A 23372-nucleotide genomic window follows, 5' to 3' on the forward strand; every position below is an offset into this window, starting at 1 on the left:
ATGACGGTCAGCTATCATATAAAGGTCAATTCTGAGTACACAACGAGAATTGTTCCTCAATGTGGCCTGAGACAAGGAGATCCATTGTCGTCATATCTCTTCATTTTATGTGCAGAAGGCTTGTCTGCTATGTTGCAAAAAGCTGAAGCTGTAGGAAAAATCAAGGGGGTCAGGTTTGTAGAGGAGCACAAGAGTAAATCACCTTTTCTTCGCTTATGATTCTTTAATATTGATGCAAGCAAGGGAAAGTGATGCACAACAACTCACACGAATACTGACAGTCTATGAATTGGCTTCAGGCCAGATAATAAACAAAAGCAAATTGTCAATTTTGTTCAGCCGAAACTCAAGCTACCGGCTTAAGAATCGGATCAGAAGAGTCCTATCCATTGAGCAAGAGACAAGAAGTGAAAAATATCTTGGCTTACCTGTCTCGATAAGTAAGTCAAAAAAAGAAACTTTTGAATACATAAAACATAAGGTATGGGCAAGGATCTAATGTTGGCAAAGAAGCTCCTCTATAAAGCTGGTAAAGAAGTTCTAGTGAAAGCAATTGCATAGGAAATTCTCACTTATGCTATGTCTTGCTTCGATTTGACAAAGGGATCGTGTGATGAATTGAGCACAATGATAGGTCGCTATTGATGGAGCTAACAAGATAAAGAAAATAAAATTCACTGGCTTGGTTGGGAGAAGCTAACCCGATCAAAGAAGAAGGGTGGCTTAAGGTTTAGGGATCTGCACCTTTTCAACCTGGCAATGCTAGCAAGGCAAGCGTGGAGATTGTTAACAAAACCTGAAACTTGATGTGGGCAAGTCTTGAAAGCTAGATACTTCTCGAACACATTGATCCTTCATACCACTGCTCGGGATGGAATATCATACACATGGCGAAGTATCATCTGAGGGGTGGAGCTCCTAAAGCAAGGCCTCATCTGGAGGATAAGGAATGGAAACACTATCAACATATGGTCGGATCCGTGGTTACCAGGAAGGAGAACCAGAAGACCAGCTACTCCACGCAGCAACATGTTGTTAACCAGGGTGTCTGATCTAATTGATCCATACATAGGCAGATGGGACAAGCAGCTGGTACATGATGTTTTCTAGTGTGAAGATATAGAAGCTATTCTTCAAATCCCAATTGCCGAGATGATGGAGGATGGGCCGGAAGGGAACTATGACTTGAAGGGGAGGTTCTCGGTGAAATCGGCCTATAAGTTGGCAATTCAGAACCGAGATGATCGCCTTAACTATGATGCATCCTCCTCTAATTCAGATGCGAAAGGGAATGGTAATTTCAAATGACATCAAATATGGCAGCTAAAGCTCCCAAACAAGGTGAAAATGTTCATATGGTGCATAGCCCATAATAGTTTACCGGTGCAACACAATATTTCAAGGAGAGGCATTGAGCAAGACATCATGTGTCTGGTATGCCGGCATCTGGACAAGGACTGCAATCACTTATTTTTCAAGTGCAAAGGGGTCAAACAGTGTTGGTGGTCCATACTCCTTGAAAATGAACGTATCATGTTGGAGTTGTGCAGTTCTGGAACTGAAGCCATCCACAAAATCTTGCAAATGGAACATAAGGTGTAGCTCCGGATCCTGGTATTGTTGTGGCGATGGTGTTCAATAAGGAACAAAGCTAGCGCTGGAGAAAGGACGCTAAATGCAAACGAGATATGCAGCTCGGTCAGGTATGGAGTTTGAGAAACTTGCCGACATTGCTAAACAAAGTGCCTCAAGACAAACAGACAGATGGATTCCACCCCCCGGATGAGCACTACAAAATAAATGTTGATGCCTCATTTCATGCGGCTACAAGGACAGGTGGATGGGGATTCATCGTGAGAGATAGCGAAGGAGGCGTGCTTGAAGCTGGAGCTAGCTGTCTATCACTGGTCGATTACGCTTTGCATGCAAAGGCACTAGCAGTTTAACATGAGCTTGAAAGAGCTATGCAACTTGGCATGTCCCGAATTGTAGTGGAGACGGATGCGTCAACGCTAGGAGAGGCCCTCAAATCTTCATGATGGTATAGAAATCAATTTGGGTGCTTATTTAGGCTAATACGAGATCTTATGGATTTTGAGTTTAATCATTGTATGGTCACAATCTGTAATAGGACTTATAATCAGGTAGCAAATAGTCTTGCTGGGTAGACACTATCTACCTCTAACATGTTCTGGAGCCATACACCAGAGTTGGTAATCAACTTGGTCTCTGGCGACTTGCCTAGAGCCAATGGTTAAGGAAGTAATGCTTCTGTGTCAAAAAAAAAAAATCGTTTTGACTTCGAATCTAACAAAAACAAGAAAGTGGAAACTGATATGGTTTGAATCCAATTTCACCTCTAGACTGTCAGTATGTCACCATCACTCTAGATATGAAACTTGTGTTTCTTTATTTTTCTTTTTCTTTTTTTTTGGCTGAGTGCTATCGATTTTCTTTTGTTTAACATGTGAAACTCGGGTGAAGTTTATTTGATTATCCTTACAAAACTTTTGTTTAGAGGTGTAAATGGATCGGATACTAGTCAAATAGTACACTTTTTATATTGCTATCTAAGAATGAAAACGGTTCGAAAACGATTGGAAAAGACATAAACCACTTCAATTTCACATTTTCACTTGGAAACAAAGTCGATAACAATAATATCGGTAACAAATATTACATCAATAATACGAGAAAATCGAAAATAATGTTATCGAGACATAAACATACCAGTATCAATCAGAATTGATAATTTAAACCCAAAAGAATACATACATATACATAACACAACACAATCTCAAACTATCAAATAGCAATAGATCAGGGTCAGTCACTCAGGCATGTCGATCAGTCTATGTACCATGACTCCATGAGCAGCAGAAGACAGGCACAAAATATAGAAAAAAATAATTCTAAAAGTCATCAGGAGGAGGCATGCACACAGGCCACAGCAGAGCATAGGAGTGCCCGAGTGTACCCGGAGAAGGCAGGCACACCGCACACAACACAGCACGAGTCACACGGCCTGGGAGGCTGGGACAGCACACAAGCCGGGAGGCCTGGTAGGTGATCGGAGAAGCCTAGACTGTTGGGATGTGGGTCAAAGAAATTTGAGAATTTTTGTTGGAAATTATCGGACCAAAATAGAAAACTCAAAAACAAAATGGACTAAATTGTTTTCGCATAGTTTTATCGTTTCAATTTCCATTTTTCCGAAATATCGTTTTTGGCTTCTCTAATCGGAAACTTCAAAATCAATCTCCAGAATATGAATACCAAGTCTTACCGTTTTCAGATTTTCATCCCTATGCTATCTATATTTTAATATAAATATAAATCCGAATATCCTCAATGCGAATGTGATCGAATTATCCAAATACTAATTCGCATTCGAATATGTACTAGATTCAATTGTATGTATACATGGCCTGACTTTTGAAAAGCCCGATGGGAAAGTCATAAGCCCGAGCTCGAGCCCAACCCAATAACGATGTTTTTCAGGCCGAGCTCAGGTGTTTTCAAGTTTTCCTTAGGTTTCGGGTCTATTTTTGAAGCCCAAACCTAGCCTGAAAAAAATTTGGGGGCTGGAAAGTTAAGCCGGAGCCGGCCCTGTGCACTAGTCAGGCCGGGTCGGGCCGGATTTACTGGGCAGGATTGCCCATGAGCAGACCTAGTTGTATGTGAATATCTTACAATTTTAACGATAAATTATGAAATAATAAATTTATTTTACATAATCATGATGATAATTCAATATAAGGAACTTTATTTTTAATGGATTGATCCTCTACCTTAAGTCAAAAAGTCACTTTTAATACATTATCATGACTTTGTATGATTTTGAACCGTTGGATGAGGAGATGAAAGGGATAGATTTATCGCTACAGTATATGTGGTATAATATTAATAATAACATAATAGGTAGGATCAAAGAATTAAGTAAGAGAATAAAATAAAAGAATATAACTTTATATTACTCATATTTATATTTCATAAAAGTATTTCTGTGTATTCGAATACATATATTATTCATATCTATTTAAAAAATGGATTATGATACATCCATATTCATATATAATAAACGAATTCAAATATATCTTGTCGGTGTATTTAGAACCAGGGGTCCCTAAGTCCCGAGGCCAGGCCGGCCATCCACCACATGTCACCACCCTGCAAGGTAGGTAGAAGCTAAGTCCCGGGAGAAGGTGCTCGGGGCCGCCGCTTCTGGTTCCCGAGCACCCTAGTTCCCCGATGATCCGCAGAGCCCAAATACCGAAAAGGAAGTGCTCGGGAGAGAGTGCTCGGGGCTGCACGTGGCAGCCCCCGAGGACTCGGTGCCCCGAAGGTCCCACCGAAGTGCTCGGGAGAGAGTGCTCGGGGCTGCACGTGGCAGCCCCCGAGGACTCGGTGCCCCGAAGGTCCCACCGAAGTGCTCGGGAGAGAGTGCTCGGGGCTGCACGTGGCAGCCCCCGAGGACTCGGTGCCCCGAAGGTCCCACCGAAGTGCTCGGGAGAGAGTGCTCGGGGCTGCACGTGGCAGCCCCCGAGGACTCGGTGCCCCGAAGGTCCCACCGAAGTGCTCGGGAGAGAGTGCTCGGGGCTGCACGTGGCAGCCCCCGAGGACTCGGTGCCCCGAAGGTTCGCGCAAGATCATTCAACGACCCGAAGGGTCCCGTCGTCAGGGTGTCATCCAGTCAAAGGCCCAATGCCGCATTTAATAGGCACGCGCGGTCTGACATCCTGACATCCTGACATTCTCAGCTACCCACGCCCCAGTGTCAGACCCTGCCATGCACTAGCAGGGGGCCGTGGGTCCATTAAATGCACGGGTCCCGTCCCGTTTCATCCAGGTGCCTCGGGATAACGTTGCCAGAATCGAAGCACTCCGCCTGCCACCCTGCCCTGGCAGAAGAACAAGACAGGGTGGGCGCACTGGGCACCTCTGAGGCTGACCGGTGGGCCCCTTTTAGGGCGCCCCAAGGCTTCCGCAGCGGCTGGTGGTCGAATGCGCGCCGCATTTCTCCACCGCCCCTGTCACTTCGCCAAAATGAAATGATTACGCCTTTCTCCGTGGCACCTTGGCATTCGCGTCCCCTCTTTCCCATTCAGGATATGTTGAGGTCGGCGCGCCTATAAAAGGAAAGGATGGAGAACACTAAAAGCAGAGAGCAAGAGCCCCCGACCACCAGACAACCAACAATCTCCGACGAACCAGGCCAAAGATAGATCGACGGACACTCGAACCAGCTCAAGTTAAGTTAGAACATAAGAGCCTCAAGCTCTTTGTAAACAGTTCTCCCCTTAGAACCAGATATCTCCTTGGAGAATCCCCTTCAAGGATAAATATAGCGCTCATACAGGAGTAGGGTGTTACGCCTCCGTGCGGCCCGAACCTGTCTAAAACCCGGCGTACCCACTTTTCCTTGCATTAGGGTGATCGTCTCCCACCAGCCATCGCATTTATTTCCGTTCCCGATTATTTCCCGCACAAGCTTTTCCAGGATCATCCCCCCGGCCGAATCTCTAAAAAGGGGTCTCTCGGGATCCCTGCGACAGGAGTTCACTCTCCGACAGTTGGCGCGCCAAGTAGGGGGGAATATCCCTGGATTGTTTGTTTCACTTTTTTCTCCACAGGAAAAGATGGCAGGTGGGCACCGTCTCCAGCGTTCCGGCTCCACTTCCAGTAACGGAACGCTGCCCCACGAAGAAAGCCCCGTCGCTGCTGCGTACCCGCGGCAGCCGCCATCCACGCGTGCGGCTTTTCCCGCCCAAGGGGATCAAGGCGCTGGGCCCATCAGCGCCGCCGCCGCTGCCGACGTACTTTCCGACCCCCAGCAGGTGGTCGGGACCCCGGCCGCCAGGTCTGCCTCTGGACCACGTCGGGTGCCGCCTCGGCGCAGGCTCGCTTTCAGTGAGGCCAGCCCAGGGAGCGCGTTGCTTGCAGCACAAGCTCTCCTCAGACACCCGCCCATTCAGGCCACGCCAAACACTCCGGAAGGCCGGTGGATGCAAGATGTCGTCGCTTTGGTCGGCACTGCTCGTCGCCAGGTGCAGGCCGGGAGTCCTCGCGCCACTTCTCAGCACGGTGCCGCCAGAGCCGGCTCCTCAGCGGGCAACACCCGCACGGGCCGAGGGGTCTCCAGGCGGAGTGCCGTCCCCCTGGCCATGTCCGGAGCCCGGGACCTTCGTTTGCACCTTGACGAGCGGAGGGGCCACGAAGATGCCCGAGTCACTCTCGAACGTCAACGGGAGACCCGGCAGGGGGTTGGGGCAGAGGACCAGGCTTCCTCTCTCCCGGCCCATGACCACCGGGGATCCCCGGCTCGCCGCTTCTCGCCACCAAGAACCCCCGCTCATGCTGCGGGGTACGGCACCGGTTGCCGTGCCTTCACCACCGAGCTTCGCCGGGTGAGGTGGCCTTCCAAGTTCCGCCCCGAGCTGCCGGAGAAGTACGACGGGTCCATCGACCCCGTCGAGTTCCTCCAGATCTACACGACGGCCGTCCAAGCGGCCGGAGGCAGCGAAAAGGTGATGGTAAACTATTTTCATGTTGCCTTGAGGGGTTCCGCCCGCTCTTGGCTTATGAACTTACCCCCAGGATCCATCAGCTCCTGGGATGACATGTGCCACCAATTCGTGGCCAACTTTCAGGGCACGTTCGCGCGTCCCGGTTTGGAGTGCGACCTCCACGCCGTCCAACAGCAGGAAGGGGAGACGCTACGGCGATTTATACAGCGTTTCAGCCAGGTTCGCAACACTATTCCACGAGTGGCCCCCCATGCTGTTATTGTTGCTTTCCGGCAGGGCGTCCGTGATGAGCGGATGCTCGAGAAGCTAGGTACGCACGAGATTGAGACCCCTGCGGAACTTTTCGCACTGGCCGATAAGTGCGCCAAGGCTGCGGAGGCCAGGGCGTGGCATGCTCCTCGCCCCGCTTCCGACCAGCCAAGTTCTTCCCGCTCTGATAAGCGGGAAAAGAAAAAGAGAAGGAAGCGCGAGGCAGCTCCCGTCGAGCCAGCCCAAGTCCCCGCTCGCAGGGTACCGCAAGAGCCCGATCACCGGCAAGAGCGTCAGCCGGGTGTCGATCGGCGCCCCGTCAAGGCCCCTGCTCGGGCTCCTCCTCGGGCCTTTGTGCCCGCGAGGGCCCCGACACCGGCCAGGGCGCCGGCTCCAGCAAGAGCCCCGGCCCCTGGCCGAGCTCCTATTCCAGCAAGGGCCCCCGCTCCCGCGGGGCCCGAGCCAGGTAAATGGTGTCCCATACACCTGACTAGATGGCACGACCTCACAGAGTGTCGTACGGTCAAAGGACTCGTGGAACAGCGCCAGAGAGAGCGCGACGAGTCCCGCGCAGGAGGCGATACCGAGGTCGTCCCCAACAACGCCGAGCTCGGCTTCCAGGAGCCCGAGCATGCGGTCGCCTTCATCGACGGGGGCGCTTACACACCCTGCTCGCGCCGTGGCATCAAGGTCATGCGGCGCGAAGAGTGCTCGGCAACCCCGAGCGAGGAGGCCACAAGACCCCTGAGGTGGTCGGATGCTCCGATCACGTTCAGCATGGCAGATCACCCCGTCAGTACTGCGGCCGTGGGACGATTACCTCTGGTTGTGTCTCCCACTATCTGCAATGTTAAGGTCGGCAGAGTGCTGATCGACGGTGGTGCCGGCCTCAACCTCCTTTCCAATGTGGCTTTTGAGAAGCTGCAAGTATCTTCCCGACGCCTAAAGCCGTCACTCCCCTTCTGTGGAGTAACTCCCGGGCACTCCCTGCCCCTCGGGCAGGTTGAGTTGCCTGTCACATTCGGGAGCCGGGACAACTTCCGCACGGAGTGCGTCCTCTTCGATGTTGCGGAGCTCCCTCTCCCCTACAACGCCATCCTCGGGCGTCCGGCGCTTGCCAAGTTCATGATGGCCGTGCATTATGCATACCTTACGGTTAAGATGCCCGGCCCCGCAGGCTCTATCTCCGTGGTCACCGACTCCCGCGGCGCCGTCTCCTGCGCCGAACAATCATACATGGCTCTGGTCTCAGCACAGGCCGAGGTTGATGGCTCTTCAGGGGGCCCGGGACCCTCTTCATCCAGACCCCGCATCGCCGCCGACACCTCTGTTCCAACGAAGGAGGTCGAGGTGGGCGAAGATGCTACCCAGGTTGTCCGTATCGGCGGCGACCTGGGCAGCAAATAGGAAAGCGCGCTCGTCGCCTTCCTCCGGGCTAACGTGGACGTGTTTGCCTGGCAACCGTCCGACATGCCTGGGATCCCTAGGGAGGTGATCGAGCATCACTTGGCTGTGCGTCCGGACGCCCGCCCGGTGAAGCAGAAGGTCCGGCGGCAGGCGCCAGAGCGCCAGGAGTTTATCCGCGAGCAGGTCCGCAAGCTCCTCGACGCCGGATTTATCCGAGAAGTCCTCCACCCCGACTGGCTAGCAAACCCAGTCATCGTCCCGAAGGCCAACGGCAAGCTTCGCATGTGCGTGGACTACACCGACCTTAACAAAGCTTGTCCTAAAGATCCCTTCCCCTTACCTCGCATTGATCAAATTACAGATTCAACTGCGGGATGTGATCTTTTATGCTTCCTAGATGCAAACTCTGGGTATCACCAGATTCGCATGGCCGTAGGGGATGAGGAAAAAACCGCTTTTACTACCCCAGTGGGTACTTATTGCTACATGTCGATGCCTTTCGGCCTGCGCAACGCTGGATCATCCTTCCAGCGCGCCATTCGTATCACTCTTAACTCGCAGGTTGGCCGCAACGTCGAGGCTTACATCGACGATCTCGTGGTCAAAACCCGAGACCGCGCCACCCTGCTCGAGGACCTTGCCGAGACTTTCAACAGTCTCCGCTCTACCCACCTCAAGCTCAACCCAGAGAAATGTGTCTTCGGGGTGCCGGCGGGCAAGCTCCTTGGTTTCTTGGTCTTTGGCCGAGGGATCGAGGTCAATCCAGAGAAGATCCGGGCCATCGAGCAGATGCGACTCCCGGTTCGACTCAAGGAAGTCCAGCGCCTCGCCGGCTGCATGGCCGCCCTCGGGCGCTTCATCTCCAAGCTCGGGGAGCGAGGGCTCCCCCTCTTCAAGCTTCTGAAGAAATCCGGTCATTTTGACTGGACGCCGGAGGCCGAGCAGGCCTTCCGCAACTTAAAGAAGTACCTTACTTCGCCACCCGTGTTGGTGGCTCCTTTTCAAGGTGAGCCCCTGTTGCTTTACGTTTCAGCCACTCCTCAGGTTGTGAGCGTAGTATTGGTGGTGGAGCGAGACGAGTGTTCAGGGCCGGGTGCTGGGTCCCAGCTCCCAGAGGCCCCCGACCACTCACCTGTCCTCGTGGCTCCCCCGGAGCAAGGGGTCGAGCCCGAGCACACTGCTCTTCCCAGCCAAGGAATCGAGCTCGAGTGCCCGGCCAACCCCGACCATACCGCCAACCCTGGGGGCTGTGGCAGCCCCCCGGGTGGGGCCACCATCCGGGCCCACCGGGTACAGCGACCGGTGTACTTCGTCAGCGAGGTCCTTCGGGAGGCCAAGACAAGGTATCCCCAAGCTCAGAAGCTGCTCTATGCCGTGCTCATCGCCTCCCGGAAGCTGCGCCACTACTTCCAGGCGCACAAAGTCTCGGTGGTTACCACTTATCCACTGGGACCCATTCTCCGGAACCGGGAAGGCACCGGGCGCGTTGTCAAATGGGCAGTAGAGCTGGCGGAGTTCGACTTACACTTCGTCAGTCGCCAGGCAATCAAAAGTCAGGCGCTCTCCGACTTCTTGGCAGAGTGGACGCCCGTCCCCTGCGTCGTCCCGGAAGAGGTTTCTGCCTATCCCGGGCACGACGCGCCTGGGTACTGGGTCATGCACTTCGACGGCTCCCTCTCGCTGAAAGGCGCAGGGGCCGGAGTGGTTCTCACCTCCCCAACGGGTGAAGAGCTCCTGTACGTCGTACAGTTGCAATTCCGCGCATCCAACAACATGGCGGAGTATGAAGGTCTCATCGCCGGCCTCCGAGCTGCGGTGGGGCTCAGGATTCGTCGCCTCCTGGTCAAAGGGGACTCCCAACTGGTCATCAACCAGGTGTCCAAGGAGTACCAGTGCACGGATCCTCAAATGGCGGCGTACGTGGCTGCAGTCAGAAAGCTCGAGAGACGCTTCGACGGCCTCGAATTGCGGCATATCCCTCGCCGCGACAATGCTCCGGCCGACGAGCTCTCTCGCCTGGCCTCATCACGTGCGCGCGTCCCTGCCGGAGTCTTTGAAGAAAGACTCGCACGGCCTTCCGTCCTGCCTGCCGAACAGGATGAAGGGGAAACCTCGAACTCAATTCAGGGGACCCCGGCGGTGCCCTCAGTGGGAAGCCCCGTCAGGGCGCCGCCGTCCGACGAGTGCGCTGTGCTCGCCGAATGTTCTCAAGATGCCTCGTGGATGTCTGACATCCGAGGGTACTTGAAAGAAAAGTTCCTACCCGAGGATGAGGCATCTGACGAAAGGGTTGCTCGGCAGTCCAAACGCTATGCCATTGTAGATGGGGATCTCTACCGACGTAGCGCAGGAGGTATCCTCCTGAAATGCATCTCTCGGGCAGAAGGCGGCGATCTTCTCGCTGAGGTCCACGAGGGCGAGTGCGGTGGCCATTCATCGTTCCGCACGCTGGTCGGGAAAGCCTTCCGGCAAGGTTTCTACTGGCCTACAGCTCTCCAGGATGCTTCCGAGCTGGTTCGGCGCTGCAGGGCATGCTAGTTCCATGCAAAGCAGATTCACCAGCCAGCTCAGGCTCTCCATACCATTCCCCTGTCATGGCCTTTCGCGGTCTGGGGTTTGGACATTCTGGGTCCATTCCCCCGAGCAGTCGAGGGCTATGCATACCTATATGTCGCTATCGACAAATTCACCAAGTGGCCGGAGGCGGTCCCAGTCATCAAGGTGACCAAAAACACGGCGCTCCAGTTTATCCGCGGCATCACTAGCCGCTTTGGCGTCCCAAACCGAATCATCACCGACAACGGCACCCAGTTCACAAGTGCCTTGTTCGGGGACTATTGCGAAGATCTCGGCATCAAGCTCTGCTTCGTTTCCGTCGCTCATCCTCGGAGTAACGGGCAGGTCGAGCGCGCCAACGCGGAGATACTAAAGGGCCTCAAAACCCGGACCTATAACGTGCTCGCTAAGCACGGGAAGGGATGGGTGGACGAGCTGCCAGCCGTGCTATGGGCCAATCGGACTACGCCAAGCCGCGCTACCGGGGAGACTCCTTTCTTCCTCGTCTACGGCGCCGAAGCAGTCCTCCCCTCCGAGCTCACTCTGGGCTCCCCTCGAGTACATGCATACTCTGAGGGTGAGCAGGAGCATCAAAGGCGCGACGACGTAGACTACCTGGAGGAGCGCCGGCGGCGTGCTGCTGTCCGGGCGGCTCGGTACCAGCAGAGTCTGCGGCGTTATCATCTGCGCCATGTCCGGGCCCGGTCTCTCGAGGTGGGGGACCTAGTTCTCCGACGCATCCAGTCGCGCGAAGGAATGAATAAGTTGTCCCCTGTGTGGGAAGGTCCCTTCACCGTGATCGCGGTCTCCCGGGCAGGTTCTTTCAAGTTGGCGACGGAGGAAGGACAGCCACTCCCGAATCCGTGGAACATCGAGCATCTTCGACGCTTCTACCCATAGATGGTCGTGCTCGCGGTTCAGGTTAGTAAGGCCGGGGGCTTCTCCCCGCCCGAGCAGTCTGAAGGCTTCGCCCCGTGGGGTAAGTCGATGTCACCCAACCTTGTAAATATTGCACATTAAGTTTTTCAATAAGCAATCGCTATATCAAAATACTTTTTCTGGTTTCTGTATGTTTAAATATGTCTGGTGAGGAGCTCGGTTGTGCGAGAAAAAGTTCGTTCTCTCTCTTTTTTCCCGCTGACAAAAGAATCCCGAATCGGTATGCACGCGAGCAGTCGCCGCTGGCCTACGTCCAGCATGGTAGGCTGTGGTGTTCGGTGTCGTGACAGGCTCCCGGGCACTACCAAGTTTCGGGGTGCTCTGGGTAATCCAATCGCTCGAGCTGCTCGAGTAGTCCGGAGCTCGGGCCCCCGGAGCGGGCTGTCGGTGCTCGGTCTGGTCTGTCATACCCGGACGCCACCGAACCATAGGACCTCTAGGTTATGCCTCTGTCCGCTCTTGTCCACCGGTTTGGGTATTCGAGAGGTCTCGGGTCAAAAACGAGAGCAGTCTATAGCAAGTACCGCACTAACAGAGCGCACCAGACAAAAAAATTCTATATTCTCTCTTAAGTCACAGGCTGGCAATCACGAGAAGTTCGGCCGCGAGGGCTTCAATGCCCCGGTCCCTGGTCGGCCCCAAGGGTCCTCGGATGGTCCTACCACTTAGGCTTGGGTGGTCGAGATCACCCGACCTTAGGAGCCTCGTATGCCTCTGGGCACTCGGGCGCTCCGTTGAAAGAATCAAGTCCCCGGGCACCCGAGCTCGGAAGCACATCCCTCCTGGATCGATGAGCCAGAAGGCCGACAGCTGTCCGGTGAGTGGTTATGTTCAGATAAGTCTGCTTTAAGTAAATTTATGTCCTCGAGCCGCTCTCGGGGGCTCTCGCGGTTTAATCTGTTCGGCGAGGTGGTCTCCTCGCACGCAAAAACCCTGCCGCGTGTCTACTTTTTCCCAGAACGACAGAGCGGTTTGCAGAAAAGAGTAGCGTGCTTGCGATAATGTCTGACCGAAGCCCTTCGTGGTCGTCGTGGTGTTCGGTCCGCTTTTATGGACCCCGAGCACTACCGAGTCCTCGGGTACCCTGGGTAATTCTATCGCTCGAGCTACTCGGGTAGTCCGGAGCTCAGGTCTCGGGGGCAGGCTGTCAGTGCTCGGTTCGGCCCGTTTCAAGCCCGGGCACCACCGGACCGCGAGGACTCTTGGTCACATTCTTGCCCGCACACGTCTCCCTTCTACTAACTGAGTGGTCGCAAAGTGAAAAAGTGTTCATTAGGCACGGCGTGTTCCGAGCAGGATCGATCTATCTCCCGGGCAAGGGAGTCTGTGTCTTCGTTTCTTAACCTAGGCAGTGCGGACTCGCGAAAGCTCGAGGGCTGGCCGCGCCAATGTCAGCAATCGGAGCAACTTCATTTCTCGGGGATGGGAAGGTCGGGAATGGCCCGACTAAGTACTCCCCGGGACTTCCAGGCAGAATACCAAAAGAAACATCAAACACACAGAGAAATTGGAGTTGCGAGCCCAAGGAAAAGCTGCCATTATATTCACAAGACATATACAAGGCGTTTTTCTAAGGGTTCACTCCTAATATTCACTCCTACATCTACAACAAAAGAAAAGAGGGCACAGAAGGCCTAGTCGGCGGCAGAGGCGTCGGCTGAATCCTCCGAGTCGTCCCCGGGGGCTGGCGGTGGCGGCACCTCTCGCCTGAAGCCGGCCGCCACCACGGAGGCGGTACTCCTAACCGCTGTCCGGGCGGCCTCCTCCTCAGCCTCGACTACTCCCTCTCGCGCCGGCTCCAATGGGAAGTTCGGGTCCCTGCTTCGGTAACAGGCCAGGACGTGCTCGGCCACGGCCCGTGCCAAGCCACGTCCCTCCCGGGCAGCAAGTTCCTGAACTGCCCAGGGCAGGGTCTCGAGGCGCTCGCAGACCTGCTGCAGCCCCAACACTTGTCGTGCGGGGCCGTCGCCCTTCTTGTCGTCGACAAGCCGTCCAAGACCACCCTTCTCCACGGCCCGTTGCATCCGCCGGAGTATGTCCTCCAGCATATGCTCGAGGTTGACCCGCGAGACAAAGGCGGTCTCGAGCTTCTCCCTGGCGGCCCGCAGCTGTGCCTCGAGTCCCTGGTCCCCTGCCGGACCAGAAGAACCGCCAGCCATGGTGGAGGCGGCAGCCTGCTTCGTCTTGGCCACCATCTCGGACAAGGCGCGTTCGCGCTCGGCCAGTTCCGCCTCATGCTTCGCGTTCTCCTCCGCCCTGGTAGCCGCGGCGGCCGCCACAGCAGCAGCTTCGCCCTCTCGGCGACTCAGCTCATTCTCCCGCCGGGCCAACACATCCTCCTGCTGGACCACCGAATCCTCCCGGGCACCGAGTTCAGACGCCGATAGCTCGTTGTCTACTTCCCGGATGGAGACTTCCTCTTCCCAGCGCTTGATTTCTTCTCTGATCTTCCGGAGGTCGTCTTCCCAGCGCTGGAGGTCGGCGCGCGTCTTCTCGGCCGCGCCCTCCCGGCGGGTCAGCTCGGCTTGCCGCTCCTCCGCAGCCTGCTCCCGGGCTGCGACTGCCACCTCCCTCTCCTGCGCCTGACCCATCCTGGCAAGGGCCTCGGCGGCTTGCTGCCTCGACGCCTCGGCCAAGCGGGCAGCGTCTTCTCGTTCCCGCGCGGCTTCTGCCCGCGCGGTCTTCAGAGTTTCTCGTTCCCGCGCGGCTTCCGCGCGGATGTCTTCTAGGAGCCTCTGCTCCCGCGCGGCTGCCGCACGGGCCTCCTCCTGGGCGCCCGCCAGCTGCGCCTTCTCCAGTGCCAGGCGGGCGCGCTCGGCCTCGAGCTCCCCCTCCTTGGCGTTCACCACTGCGCCCAGCCGCCCAACCGCTACTTGAACGCCTTCAATGGCGGCCAGGAAAAGATCGGCGGGCTGACCGGGCACCGGTGGGGCCCAGGCTTCTCCGCAGAGTGCCTCCAGGGGGGCCGAGCTCTCCGCGGGGCCTTGCACCGCCATCCTCCCCGGGCTCTGCCTGCCCGGGGTAGGCTCCGCCGGAGCCAAGGTCTCGGACGACGGCCGCGTTCCCGCATCGGCCGCCCTGTCCACCGGCCCCGGCAGAATATCCGCCTCCACCGTTATCCGCCCCGGGCTCTCCGCGCCCGGGGTAGGTTCCGCCGGCGCCCTTCTCGTGGTCGCTGCCTCCGCCTCTCTCCCTGAGGCCGCCACGTCAATTGGCGCCTCCGCCGTTCCTATGCCGGCCTCCGTTGGCGCAGCGGGCGGGCTCGGCTCTGGCCCCGGCGCCTGTTCTCTCTCCGTCGCAGCAACTCCTGCGGCCGGCCTACGGGAGACAAGTGAAAATCGTCAAAACTTAGTTCGGGCCGGAAATACCCATGGAAAAGCAAGAAAGAAGACTCACCGATACCGCCATTTGGCCGCTGGGAGCCTGACGTCCGGGCCCGGCGCCGTCGGTCCGGACCCCTCCCGCCGCCTCTTCCGCTGGGGGCTCGGCTGAGCCGCTGCACGGGCCACGGGCGCCGTCGTGCGGGCCTCGGGTGCCGCCGCACGGGTCTCGATCTCCGCCGTGCTGGTCGCGGGCGCCGGCGCAGGCCCCATCCGCACCAGGCGCGGCTCCAGCACCGGAAATGCCGCCGCTGCCGTCGGCGACGGCGGAGAGTCTGGCACTAGGATCAAGGCCCGGGGACGCTTTCCCCGGTCTCCCGGCGCCAACTCCCCAACGACTTCAGTGGCGCCCTCCTCTCCGGCACGGCGGCTGCTGCTTGCGGCGGCCCCGTCGCCAGCCCGCGCCGAGCTACCAGCGACCTCCTCGCCAAGAAGTTCCTCCAGCCCGGGGAGGTCGGAGGCCTCGGGACTCCGGCTTCGTGGCCGGTCCACGGGCCCCTGGGCATCGAACTCCGGCAGCCCCGCCATGATGGCCACCCGGTTGGGATTGGCGCAGAGCGCCATCTCCGGCCACGGGAGCTCCGCCCGGCTCATGTCCTCCGTCCCGGTGATCACTCGGGTCATCCCTCGCAGCTCCGCCTGCCCCAGATCCCAGCTCGCGCCAATCTGGGTCCTGGTGATGTCCTCCGGCCCGGTGTAGAACCAGCTTGGTCGGGCCCGCTCTCGCAAGGGCGCCAACCGACGACGCAGAAAGTCCACAACCACCATGACTGAGGTCAGCCCGCCCTCGCGCAGTTCCAAGATGCGCTCCAGCACCGGCTTCAGTCTCGCATCTTCTGGTGGCGGCGCCTCCCACGTCGATCGCCGAGGTTCCGCCGCCTTCTCTGGCAATTCGAGGCGCTCGTGGGGGTCGATATCGACGAAGAACCAGTCCCGTCGCCATTCCTCCCACTTGCTGCGCATCACCTGGGGAATATAATGGTCCCCCAGGCCTTCCCGGAGCCGAAGGTTGCAGCACCCCGCGACGTCCGCCGTGGAGTGCCCCCTCTTCTTCCCCACCGGCCGAAGGACGAAGAAGTGGCGAAGCAGCGTCGCCGACGGCATCACCCCCACGAACATTTCGCAGAGATGCGCGAAGACCGCCAACGCCACGACGGAATTGGGGCTTAGGTGCACCATTTGAATGCCGTACGTCTCCAGCACTTGCAGAAAGAAGGCGGAGAACGGCGGCACTAGCCCTGCCGCCACGAAAGAGGTGAAGAGGACGGTCCGCCCAGGGACGGTCGTCGCCGGCGTCAGAGTCGCCGGCCTCACCACCACGGCACCTTCCTGACCCTCCGGTACCAACAGCTTCCTAATCTTATCCGCCGCCTCCTCGTTCCTCAGACGAGACTCCGGCAAGATGCTGTCCGAAGTCTTGTCCCGGCGACCTCCTCCAACCCTCGTCATCTCGTCAGGATAGAGGGTGTTTTTTGGTGGTGAAGAGAGAGAGAAGGGAGAACGCTCCGATCGCCTGGGAGTTTCCTGAGGGCTTCGGAGCACAAAGAAGGCAGGAGCGCAAGTGCGAGAGAGCGTAAAAAAGGGGAACGGTCCGATCCATTCCCCCTTTTTATAGCTCAAAATTCAAAAACTGCCGCCCCAGACGGTTCGCTCGGCAAAGCGTCGCCTCGATCGACGCAACTGTCAGGCGAATCTCCCGCCGATCGCGCGATGTCAGCAGTTGCCAGGCGTATTTTCCTCGATCTGCGCGGCGACCGCGCGTGCCGCCCGTATGGTTATCATGCCCTTCGGAAGTTGTGTGGACACGCGTCCACTCATTTTCCCGTTGGAACGTACTTGAGGTCTAAGTCCGCAAGGGCCACTTCTCGAAAGCTTACCACATGGCGTCCGCGCCAGCCTTGGCCTCGGTCGCGACGAAGGGCCCCTTCGCAGTCTCCGTCCCATCGGCTACCAACGGGCCCGGGGGCTACTGTCGGTGTATTTAGAACCAGGGGTCCCTAAGTCCCGAGGCCAGGCCGGCCATCCACCACATGTCACCACCCTGCAAGGTAGGTAGAAGCTAAGTCCCGGGAGAAGGTGCTCGGGGCCGCCGCTTCTGGTTCCCGAGCACCCTAGTTCCCCGATGATCCGCAGAGCCCAAATACCGAAAAGGAAGTGCTCGGGAGAGAGTGCTCGGGGCTGCACGTGGCAGCCCCCGAGGACTCGGTGCCCCGAAGGTCCCACCGAAGTGCTCGGGAGAGAGTGCTCGGGGCTGCACGTGGCAGCCCCCGAGGACTCGGTGCCCCGAAGGTTCGCGCAAGATCATTCAACGACCCGAAGGGTCCCGTCGTCAGGGTGTCATCCAGTCAAAGGCCCAATGCCGCATTTAATAGGCACGCGCGGTCTGACATCCTGACATCCTGACATTCTCAGCTGCCCACGCCCCAGTGTCAGACCCTGCCATGCACTAGCAGGGGGCCGTGGGTCCATTAAATGCACGGGTCCCGTCCCGTTTCATCCAGGTGCCTCGGGATAACGTTGCCAGAATCGAAGCACTCTGCCTGCCACCCTGCCCTGGCAGAAGAACAAGACAGGGTGGGCGCACTGGGCACCTCTGAGGCTGACCGGTGGGCCCCTTTTAGGGCGCCCCGAGGCTTCCGCAGCGGCTGGTGGTCGAATGCGCGCCGCATTTCTCCACCGCCCCTGTCACTTCGCCAAAATGAAATGATTACGCCTTTCTCCGTGGCACCTTGGCATTCGCGTCCCCTCTTTCCCATTCAGGATATGTTGAGGTCGGCGCGCCTATAAAAGGAAAGAATGGAGAACACTAAAAGCAGAGAGCAAGAGCCCCCGACCACCAGACAACCAACAATCTCCGACGAACCAGGCCAAAGATAGATCGACGGACACTCGAACCAGCTCAAGTTAAGTTAGAACATAAGAGGCTCAAGCTCTTTGTAAACAGTTCTCCCCTTAGAACCAGATATCTCCTTGGAGAATCCCCTTCAAGGATAAATATAGCGCTCATACAGGAGTAGGGTGTTACGCCTTCGTGCGGCCCGAATCTGTCTAAAACCCGGCGTACCCACTTTTCCTTGCATTAGGGTGATCGTCTCCCACCAGCCATCGCATTTATTTCCGTTCCCGATTATTTCCCGCACAAGCTTTTCCAGGATCATCCCCCGGCCGAATCTCTAAAAAGGGGTCTCTCGGGATCCCTGCGACAGGAGTTCACTCTCCGACATATCTATAGCTGTCAATCATATAAGAATATTTCTTACCATATTTACGTTTAACCGAATACAAATATCGAATAATACAGATATATGCTATCCATTTTCACCCCTAACTTTGTTCGAACATATATAACGTTTAGAACTCGTTTCAAAACCTTTGAAAGCATATGAGCTTTTCCGAAAGTTTATTGAAAGAAAATTTCTTAAAACCTCTCTAAAATACATATGAAAAAAACTTGTGTCCGGTGGAGTCTCTACGCCCCTACCCAGTCGTGGAAAACGGGAACAGGTGGGTCCACGGTTGCAGAGCCTGCCGCTCCCAATGGTGTGGCGCAGTCTGCTTGCTGAAAGAAAAGCGCCCCCCTGCACGCGTGGAACCCGAGGCATTGCAGCCCCACTTCTCCCCAAACAAACCTGCACCCACATCTCAACCATCCCACTGACAATACTACCCCAAGTAATTGGACCCCACCTGTCAGAATCACGCCACTCGCTTTGCTCCCCTCGTTTCCACTCCAACAGCGAGCTCTGCCCTCTGACAACCACGCACCAGTAATTGTGGGCCCACAGAGTCAGCGTCAGCGAAGCCTGCACTGCGCCGTCCTTGCGCGTGCTTCGCAGACACGACGGCCAACTCCCGCCCCCGCTTTACAGCTTTCCTTCCCGCGGAAGCAAATCGTGTCCGTCCGTTCCCCACCCCGACTCCACTGCATGTGATGTGCTGCCGCCGCTGCTCTTTCCCTCGCTTTCCCCATTCCTCCTCCCTTCCCGCCTCCCGCCGCCAGCGCCGGCCATGACGCCGCCGGCCGCCGCGGGCGCGCTCGCCCAGATCCTGCACGCCCTCCTGCCGCCGCTCCTGCTAGCGGCGGCGTCGGTCAAGGCGCTCCACTCGCGGTGGCGCGCGCTCCACGGCACGCTGCTCGCGCTCCAGTCCTCCCTCGCCGCCACGCCCGCCTCCGCCGCCGCGCACCCGCTCTTCGCCGACCTGGTGGCGTCTCTCCTACAGGCGCTCCGCTCCCTCCACGCGCTCTCGGCCCGGTGCCAGGACCCCGGCCTCCCCAGCGGGCGGCTCCGCCTCCAGAGCGACCTCGACATGGCCGCATCCTCGCTCTCGCTCCACCTCCACGACCTCTCGCTGCTCCTCCGCTCGGGACTGCTCTCCGTGGACTCGGTGGCGTCCTCCCCCAACGCTATCGTGCTGCAGGTGCCCGCCGCTTCGGCGTCGCGCGCGGACAAGTCGCTGTTCGTCAGAGACGCCTTCGCAAGGCTCCAGATCGGGGGGCTGGACCTCAAGCTCAAGGCGCTCGCGTCGCTGCTGGAGCTGCTGGGCGACGACCCGTGCGCCGAGGCCGCGCAAGTCGTCGCTGCCGATGGGGACGTCGCCGCGCTGCTCCGCCTGCTCGACGCGTCGTCCCACTCGGCGCTGCGGGACCGCGCGGTCGCAGCCGTGGCTCAACTCGTCACCGCCTGCGCCGCGGCCCGGAGGGTGGTGTTCGACGAAGGCGGCCTCGGCCCACTGTTGCGCGTGCTCGACTCTGGCTCGGCACCGGCCACTCGGCAGCGCGCCGCAGCGGCCATTGTGGCCATCACCGCCGACGCTGGCAGCGCATGGGCTCTGTCAGCTTATGGAGGAGTGTCCATTTTGATTAATGCGTGCCGTCCTGGCTCCGGATCTCCCGCTGTGCAGGCACTTGCTGTGGCGGCGCTGAAGAATGTGGCTTCCATCGATGATGTCCGCTTTGCTCTGGTGGAGGAGGGTGGTTTGCCAGTTCTTGTTGATCTACTCGCGAGCAGCAGCGCTGGCACGCCGAAGAGTGCTGCTCTCTGCCTCTGGTCGCTTGCTTCCATGGGAGACCACGAGACGCAGAGCCAGATTGTGCAAGCTGGTGCCTTACCGCCACTTTTGCAAGCCCTGCATATCGCCTCTGACCAGGATCTCCAGGATTCTATACTGCAAGCTATCCATGCACTGACATCAGTCCCTACTGCCGCCAGAACCCTCTGTTCGTCACCACTGTTCTTTGCACAACTCACAGATCTCATATGCCTCTGTGGTAGCATCCTGTTGCAACAAATGGCCGCTGATATGGTTGCCGACCTTTCACCTACCGTGAGCGATGACACCAAGCGGTGCATGGCGCCGTGCATCGGCTCGCTTGTTAAGATGATGGAGGTGGCCAAGCCAGCAACAGTACAGGAGTCAGCTGGTCGTGCACTTCTTGCTTTGCTCACCTTGAAGTCCAATCGGAAGGGATTTGTCAGGGATGAGAAGAGTGTAACAAGGCTAGTGCAGATGCTTGATCCCAGGAATGAGGAGATTGATAAAAAGTACCCAGTTTCAATCTTTCTAGCACTTGCCATGGGTGGTGGGAATGGAACGCGACGACGACTTGTGGATGCTGGTTCTTGCCAGCATCTACAGAAGCTGGCTGATGCCGAGGTGCCTGGCGCAAAGAAGGCTTTGCAGAGGATATCCAGCAATCGACTCAAAAGCTTACTCTCCATAGGATGGCAAAACTAGTCCATATGCTGGGGTAAAAATTCATCTTTCCCTAAATCTCTTTTTTCTAATCCTTTGTCCTGATCTACCAACTTTACTAGCTAGGCCAGAAACTTTAGCTAATTTTAATTGTTTACAATTTGCAAATGTGAGTGCTTAGAGGGGAGGATTGTCCTGTTATCATCTGGTGTGTTGTGTGAACGCCCTGTGATTTTCAGAGGTCATTGTGGTGACATATCATGGGAGGATTGGGCCGATGCTTGTAGTGTGTCAACAGGCCATTTTAGCTATTTTGTTTACATATCCCAAATGGAATTGCTTATCAGGGAAGATTATCCTGCTAGCATGTGGTGCCAATGCCCTGCGATTGTTGACTTGCTGTGGGTGGGTTGACATGGCCATTTCGTGAGGGGATTCAGCGTTAATGCTGATAGTACGAGACTATGCAGGCTTCTAGCAAACAAACGGCATCATAGCTATAGAGAGATAATATGCTATCCTTTTTTTTAGAGGAAAGTGGATGGATATTTTGTATGCCTTCAGATAATAGAAACATCGGGAATGTGAAGAGGAAAGCACACAGATTGACGTAAACTTAGTTGGTTCTTTGAAGGAAGAGGAAAGTTAAAAATGAAATAGAACATGCAAAGGGCATAACATAATAAAGGACGTCTGGTTTAGGCAATAAAAAAATGATACTTGCATGAGTTATCATCACAGCAACTGTGTTGTAGTGTTGTAATATCAGTTTTTAGCTTTGCATAAAACAATCACTTAAAACATGTCTATTGTGAGGTATCATAAATTTGAGCCATGTATTATTCGTGGCCATTGGAATATTTTCAGTAATGGTTTTTGGGATATTTGCACTATACAATAAGTTCATTATGTGAAAATTTTTGCAAGCATGCAAATTTGAGCATACCTTTATTGGTAAGGGGTGATTGGGTGAAGGCATAGGTCTTATATATGATTGCATTTTGTTGTGTTTCACTTTGGGTTCCATTCACTATTTTTTTTTCGTGGACAAATATAGAGTACGGTTTTGCCGGCTGTTATGTGTACATTTGCATATTTATTGTGGGCAAGTCTGCAACTCATTTTAATTACCAATGTTAATATTCTTCTAAAACGCCTAAACAGTTTATTTGTCTGCATGTTATGTAAGGTGGGGCATTTGCACGCACTGGAGAATGCAAAAAACACTGATTTGGAATAAATGTCCATGGAAAACCTCATCTATTTGTTAATATAGTCTAAAATCGGATATTTGTTCTGAAAATCATAACTTTTTTGGCATGATATGACGATCCTCTTTCTGTTGGGCGCGTTTGTCCTGCTGCTCTCATGCTACTTTTTGTTTTAATTGCTTCATCCATTGCATTTTACTCACAGGTACCCCTTTACTTACTGAAGCTTTTTCATTGTGAATCCATTCAACGATACAAATCAATCTCACAAAAAAAGGCTTTTCTCCCTCTAAAGGTTGTTAAGTTGGAAGTAAAAGCAGTGCTAGGCAGTGTTACCTGGACACCCGTGTCCAAATTTATTTACCGAATCGGACACCCTGAATCCGAGTCGGATTCTGACACCCATGTCTGATTCTGAGTTGTATTTCACATGTCAAAATTTTCTTTGCCGAATCGGACACCCGAGTTCAAGTCGGATTCCGACACCTGTGTCCATATCCAGTTAACATTGTGCTAGGTCAAGGCCATTGTTGCTACGCGTGCATTGCCTATGTTGTGATGATTTATTAGCTTGTACTGGCAGCATCACAGTTTAAGCTTCAAAGTTGTTGCTGCCATTTATGGGTTACCAATTGTATTCCCCCTTACTTTCCTTTTGTTCTTTGTAATCCATTTGCACATAATAATTCGTATTACTCATGTCTGCATTTTTTTTCAATGTGCAGTTGACGAACAGCCCAAATGTGGAGCGCTTCTAATTATATAAGAACTTAAGTATTTATTCAATTAGGAGTGATGATACAAGAACACCGAGCGAGAGAGCGAGGGGTTCTCAGTTTCTCTGCGGCTAAAAGGTGGACAGTAGATGGTATTTACTAGTAGTATATTAACAAGATAGAAGCATGGATGCGGCATTTTAGGAAGTGTCCTAGAGCTTCTATTTTTGCCCATTTTTTCCTTTCATTTTTAGTTTCTTCTCCTTTTTCCCGTGGCTATCACCTGACTTGTGAAATAATGATTTGTTTGTGTGTTGATTTGGAATGAAGCAAATGTGTGATCTAGCACATCTCATCGGAGGCTACTTTACCCACTGATTGAAGTCTCATTTGATGTAGTTCTAGATTCAAGATATTTTGGAGTTGGTTAAATTTAGCTTCAAAAAATTTTGGTTTTAGTAGATCGAGGTATTTAGTTGAGTTATCTGGTTTTTATTTTAAATTAAAAATAAAAATCTAGATTATTTTATTTTATTATATACACTTTAAATTCAATATAAATCTTGAGCTAGAGCTGTGTCAAATAAGCTGCTGTTTTTCGCTCCACAGGTACATACTGCGGTGGAGTAGGGATTCAGATTATAAATGCCATTGATTATGGTCACGTTGCTTCTGTTGTTTGTTAACCCCACT

At 55.0% G+C, this 23372-nt stretch overlaps 1 protein-coding gene across 1 annotated transcript; it reads left to right on the plus strand.

The window, feature by feature from the left end:
- Positions 1-23034, plus strand: LOC133897859 (uncharacterized). Its single transcript, XM_062338687.1, has 3 exons — positions 1-173; positions 18844-20807; positions 22689-23034. Exons 1-2 carry the CDS (start codon positions 1-3, stop codon positions 20792-20794), a joined length of 2124 nt encoding a protein of 707 aa, XP_062194671.1. The 3' UTR covers positions 20795-20807; positions 22689-23034.
- The last annotated feature ends 338 nt before the right edge of the window (positions 23035-23372 follow it).

Source organism: Phragmites australis, chromosome 17 (assembly GCF_958298935.1).
Source record: "Phragmites australis chromosome 17, lpPhrAust1.1, whole genome shotgun sequence".
In the NCBI taxonomy this organism is placed as follows: Eukaryota; Viridiplantae; Streptophyta; class Magnoliopsida; order Poales; family Poaceae; genus Phragmites; species Phragmites australis.